This window comes from Galeopterus variegatus, unplaced genomic scaffold, assembly GCF_000696425.1.
Source record: "Galeopterus variegatus unplaced genomic scaffold, G_variegatus-3.0.2 Scaffold76, whole genome shotgun sequence".
NCBI lineage: Eukaryota > Metazoa > Chordata > Mammalia > Dermoptera > Cynocephalidae > Galeopterus > Galeopterus variegatus.
Genome location: NW_007726187.1, coordinates 465,156 through 471,239, shown reverse-complemented (window position 1 = coordinate 471,239; position 6,084 = coordinate 465,156). Strand labels below are relative to the sequence as shown.

At 54.6% G+C, this 6,084-nt stretch overlaps 1 protein-coding gene across 1 annotated transcript in view; it reads left to right on the top strand.

Annotated features, from left to right (window-relative positions):
* The window catches only part of TRMT44 (tRNA methyltransferase 44 homolog (S. cerevisiae)), a 30,352-nt gene extending 25,418 nt beyond the window's left edge, over nt 1–4,934 (top strand). The window contains exon 11 of the mRNA XM_008578749.1: nt 4,473–4,934. Coding sequence (XP_008576971.1) covers nt 4,473–4,705 — 233 coding nt within the window. The 3' untranslated portion in view covers nt 4,706–4,934. The remainder of the gene's footprint in view (nt 1–4,472) is intronic.
* The last annotated feature ends 1,150 nt before the right edge of the window (nt 4,935–6,084 follow it).

Sequence of the window (6,084 nt, the reverse complement as noted above, 5' to 3'; positions counted from 1 at the left end):
ACGGAAAAAAAAAAAAAAAAAAAAAAAAAAAAAAAAAAAAAAAAAAGTTCCCATTATCAGCTGGCTGGTTGGCTCAGTTGGTTAGAACAGTGTAGTAACACCAAGGTCAAGGGTTTGGATCCCCGTACCCTTTGCAGCCGGCTGCAAATAAGAAAAAAAATTCTGTTAAAGTTTCCAAGAGTTCACAAAGATGGCAAGAACAGGACGGGGGTCTCCTGTGTGCTGCCACCAGGATGTGCATAATTTGCCTGCTGGCTTCATGAAGGTTTCTTCCTTTTTCTTCATGGGAGTATCTTAAAGCAGACCCCAGCTAGCGTGCCGTTTCACCACAGGCGCTTCCGTGTGCATCTGTGCAGATAGTGGCTCCATCACGCTTCACCACTGTGCTGTATGCACGTATTCCTGTGAGTCTTGCTGTGCAGGGAGGCCTGGCCGGCTCCCGAGGGGGCTCAGGAAGCCTTTGCTTAGGAAATGATACTTGAGCTGGACTGGAGGGAAGATGGGGGTCAGTCAGGTGATGAGGACGGGAAGAGCATTTTAGATAGAGGGAACAATGTGTGCAGAGGGCCTGGGTTAGGGAGGAGCAGAGGGGGCTGGGGGTGCTGCAGCCCCATGGCTGGGAGAAGGACTGGCGCCTCTGTGACTATTGGGGAGGGATGATACCAAAGTCACCGTGGGAAGGAGCTCCTGGCTCCCTGCTGGACATGGCCCCAAGTCCTCTTCAGTCACCCCAGCTGCCAGCAGGTCGAGTGCAGTACTGCACCCAGTCCCTGCACAGCATCTGGCTCTGCAGTTGGTCCTTAGCAAGCAGAAGCTACTTAGTGAGTTGATGCCCGTTTCTGCCACGATGTCTCACAGGGCTGGGCGTGGGCGTGTGCTGTGGACTTGCTCCCCGGTTCTTCCTGGGGGCAGGTGGAGCCCAGGAGCACCCTCTGGGTGCAGGGTGATGGCGTGTGAAGTCAGCTGAGAGCATGGCTCTGGGGAAGGCTGAGCAGGGCACCCTTGGCCTGCTGAGACTACGGGCTCCTGCTGGGGTGAGACATGTGCTGTGGTTCACGCAGCTGGTCAGTCTGGCTCAGAAGCCCATGCACCTTGCCTGCCTGCCTTCTGGCCTGGCCTCACCTGCCCCACCCCCTACATTGCTCCGTGCGTGCCTATGTGCATGGGTGTGCACACACTGACTTTGTGTGTGGGAGCACAGGTGTGCACAGTTTCCTCCGTGTATGAGCACTGGTGTGCACATAGTGCCCCAAGTGTGCACATGAGCATGGTGTGCAGGTTTGCACAGACACACGCTGCCTTTGCTGGCCCGGTCCCCGTGGTAGCTAACCTTGGCTTTCATGTGAACTGGGTCTCACTTGGGTCAGGGCTGCTGTTAGGGTGGTGGCCCTGGTCACTAGGGCTGGGGTCTGCATTGCTGGGGGTGGGCACAGAAGCTGGCCCAGAGGCGGGCCCCCCAGTGAGGAGCAGCCAGCCTGTTCCTGCTGACTGAACGTTCCCGCTGGGCACAGTCATGCCTGGAATCTGCGCTTCCTCTCACAGAGCTTTAGTCAGTTAAAATACTTACTGCACCCCACAGGGACCTCTCTTCTTTCTGTTTCCCAACACATTTTTTGTTTGATTTCTTGAAATAGTATCTCTTTTTCCGTTGTAAATATGCATGCATGTCATTTCTTTCTGTGCCATTCACCTCAGGGGGCACAGTTATTTTTGGAAACACTTCTGAGTAGGAGGCTTGGGGGTTGAGCACTGGATAACACTCTCCTTCCAGTCATGCAGGAAATATGCACTGAAGCTGGGTCCTAGCTGTGTGAGGTTTGGTTGTTTTTTAAACTAACATGGCCAGTCTTAAGAAACAGTTATGACAGTGGGGAAGTAGAAACGTTTTCAGATGACTTCAGGTCAGCTGGTGCTGAACTCCTTGAGTGCCAGGCACCATGCTGGGGCCACACCAGGGCCAGCAGGAAGGAAGCCCCAGATGTAAGACCAGGAGGGCAGGGACCCAGTCTCATGCCTGCCCCCTCCCAGCGCTGCCTGCATGTGCATTCAGTCCTGGCTGGTGGACTGCGTGGTGTGCACATGTGATCACGTCGCACCCTGCACTTGGTGTGGAGCAGGGCTTCCCACCTTGAACCTGTGGTCAGGTAACTTGCCCAAGGTCTCACAGCAAGTGGAGAGCCTGGGCCAGTAACCCAGGCCACGTCTCACGCCAGTGCGGGTGCTCCTGCGTGTGCGGCCCCGTCCGAGGACTTTTCTTTGGTCTTCACCCAGCTCCTCAGGACAGTTTGGTTAGAGATGTCTGTTGTCAGAAACAGTGAGCAGATGGATGGGTAAACTTGTGTGCTGAGTTAAAGTCTGAGGAGAGCACACAGTAGGGAGGAAATGAGGTTGGAAACGTGGGAAATGTCAACTTGGATCCTGTTTTGTTCTGTGTTTCCATTTTAAAATTAAGAACACGTTTCCACAGGAGGAGAGTGTGTTGGTGGCCCTACTTTCGAGCTGGCATGTACTCCTGGAGGGCCACCCCATCTTGCACCTGGCACTGGTCCACCCAAGATGGGGGCTCTGGTGTTGGAAAGGGGCGGCAGGGAGGTACCCTGTGTCCTGGGGGTGCAGACCTGGGGAGCATGTTGGCAGTACTGGGCCGGCCTCGGTGCCTGGGCTCTCTGTCATTAATGCCCACTCCCAAGGCTTTAGAAACCCTTCTGGGACTGTTTTCCCTGATCATGCAGGTACTGATCCAAAAATGTAGTGAGATGCGGTCTGTATTCCCAGAGCTGCCTGTGGAAGGAGGGCCTGTCCTGTGGGGAGGGGGCTGGGTGGGTTCGAGATGGGCCCTCAACGCCCAGCCTTGCCCCCAGCAAGCCACCTCAGATTTCTCTTGCTGGTGTCAGGGCCTCAAGCTGGGCTAGGGGCTCTTTGTTCTTTTGGGTCACATGCCCCACTGGGAGTCTGCTGGAAGCTCTTGCCCCTGAGACATCCCAAACATGCTTCAGGCAGTTCTGGGCTCCCCCCAGTGGCTGGGCCCCAGTGCTGTGCCAGGAGGTGCTGCTCTGGGAACATCCAGCAGAGCGTCTGGATGTTTCCTTGAACCGAGCTTGCAGATTAAGAGAAATAAGCCTGGCACAGCTGCAGGTCAGCCTGGAGAGTGGCTGGGAGTTTGAGCAGTACCACGCTGGCCCTGGTAGGTGCCTTGAGCTGTCCCTGGAGATGAATCCCTCCTTCTGCCCCTGGGGCAATGAGGTGCCCTCTCTGGGCTCACTTCTCTGGTTTGAGGGGAAAATAATAAAAATCAGTCTGCTGGAGGCAAATAGGCTCATTATTGCCCTAGTCAAGGTGATTTGAAAGCAGACTTGAAGCTCTAATTCACATACTCTCATGTTCTCGTTGGAAGTCAGCCAGCCAGACTCCCTCAATAAGGTTCCTTTATTCCTCTCCCTGAGCCTGTCTCCAGGAGGTTTTATAGCTTCCAGTGAAAATCAGGAAGGATTTGGTTGCTTTGGCTCTGTTTCGTGTGGGGTTACTTGATGGCTTCCCAGAAGGAAACGGACAGCTCAGCAGGGGCCCCAGGAGGCCTGGCCCGACCCTGTCAGCTGACAGGTGGGCCCTCGTCGGCTGCCCTCTCTGGCTCCCTCCCCACCCCCTCTGGCGTCTTTCCAGCCCCCAGCTTTGAGATCAGTCCATCCTGGTAGGTTCCTCCCACACTGCTCCAGGCCCTGCGCCTCCAGACGACCTGCACATGCGAGGATCCTCCACCCTTCCCCTTGCATTTCCAGGGGGGTGAGGGTGGGCTCCAGGGAGCAGAGGGCACCCTGCACCCAGCGTCCCCACCCTTGACCACCCAGAAAGAACCCTCATCTCCTGCCTCACTCACCCATTTTCTGTTTGTGATGCTTAACAGTGGGCCTCAAAGTTTAGTGCCACAGCACAAATGTCCTCTCATGTTCTGGCCAAGTCAGGGACCACGTTTATGGTTCTTGCACCTGGGCCCCCCTCCACCACTAAAGTGATCCTTCTAAAATGGTAGCCCTGCAGCGCTACCAGCTTGACCATAGGGGCTGCGTGGTCCTTGTGATGCTCCCTGAGGCCGGCATGACTGATCTGTGTTCTCTGCCCTTCCCTCTGTCCCTCTGCTCTGGCCAGACCTCGAACAGTCCTGATGCAGTCTGTCCCAGGTCGTTGGGCCTGCAGCTTCCTCTGCCTGAAGTGCTCTTCCAGTCTGTGTGCCTCACCTCCTGCAGGTCTCCCCTTTGCAGCAAGGCCTCCCTGGCCCCTGGCCCTGCTGGGTGACTCATCATGCTCCTCCATCCGTCCCATGGGGGGCCAGCTCACACCACCTGCAAGGGACTTGCTGTATCCTTACCTCTAGGTTGGCGCCTTCCAGGGAGCGGGCGCTTAACGAATCCTGTTGGATTAATGAACTCTCAGGGTAATTTCTTGGCTGTGTCTTTTCTCTTTGCTCCAAACCCCAGTCCAGAATGGGAGAGTTCACATTCGCGACTGGAGAGAAGAGAGGCTGAGGAAGAAAACGCACCCAGAAGCAAAGCGGAGACTGTTCTCTGACGCTTTGAAAACCCGCATCTGCTGGTTTTTCACACATCATCCCGATGGCTGTCCTCTGCCTTCCGACTGCTGCCCATTTGCCCATGGGCCTGGGGAGCTGCGGCCCTCCCAGACCCCCAAGAAGAAGAAGCAGAGTCTGTGAGCTGCTTCCTCCAGCGAGCTGAGGCCAGGGCGAGAGGAGGGTTTTCCCGGCCCTCTGCTACCGCAGCTTCTGTCCGCTGCGCTCAGCCTCCTCTCCCTTCCGCCTTCCTGGGGTTTCATGGTAACGCAACTGCGTCACTCAACATCAGCAACTGGAGAGGCGAGTGACTCATAACCCCCAGACGAGGTGCTGTTGCAGAGAATAAAACGCATCTAATTCCCCCCTAGCCCACTCTAGGTGGCATTTTAAAAAGTCATTAGTGGTACCTGCACAAGGCTTAAAAAGGTGTCAAGGTGTCAAGCTACTGTGGTGGCTAATGTTGGAATCCTGTCGACATCGCCAACTTTAGATCTCTTAATCCTGCTCATGACACCAATTGTAAAGCTACACAACCACACCAGTTGTTGGGCTCTTTTACCTGCTGGTAATCCTGCTGACTGGGCTGATTGTAAAGCTAGGGCTGGGTCTGGAGCTCCCAGGCCCCTCAAGCCCATTCACAGACTGGGTCACAAACCCTTCATACACCAGGCTGGGTCACCAGGCCCCTTACACACAGGTCTATGAGCTAGGTACCCGACAAACAGGTCCTTGGAAGCCGCAGGTTGGAAAGCATGGCTGCCCGGAGTGGGTGCCCGAGGCAGACACCCGCCCGCCTTCTTCACCAAAATTCTCAAGAACACAGAATAGCAACAAAACTGAAAAGATACATTGGTGCACATGCGTGCTAACTACACACACACACACACACACACACACACACACACTCACACTCTCTTTCTCTCTCTCTCTCTCTCTGGTTACAAAGGATGTGCTGAACCATACCCAACCGGACACACACACACACACACACACTTTGCTTACAAAGGCTGAACCATACCCAACCACACACACACACACACACTGCTTACAAAGGATGTGCTGAACCATACCCAACCGGACACACACACACACACACAGCTTACAAAGGATGTGCTGAACCATACCCAACTGGACACACACACACACACACACACACACACACACACTGCTTACAAAGGATGTGCTGAACCATACCCAACCGGACACACACACACAGCTTACAAAGGATGTGCTGAACCATACCCAACTGGACACACACACACACACACAGACTTTGCTCGCACACACACACACACATACACACACACTCTTTGCTTACAAAGGATGTGCTGAACCATACCCAACCGGACCCGAGGCGAGGGTCCTGACCAAACCTACTCTTCCAGTCCTTCTCCACAATCCTCTTCCCAGAAGTGTTGGAACAGTTCTTTTGATTCCTTCAAGAAAAAAAAGCCCAAGGTGTTTCTGTTTGAACTTATTTCTGCCATCTTACGCAAGAGCTCGCATGTGACGTACACTCT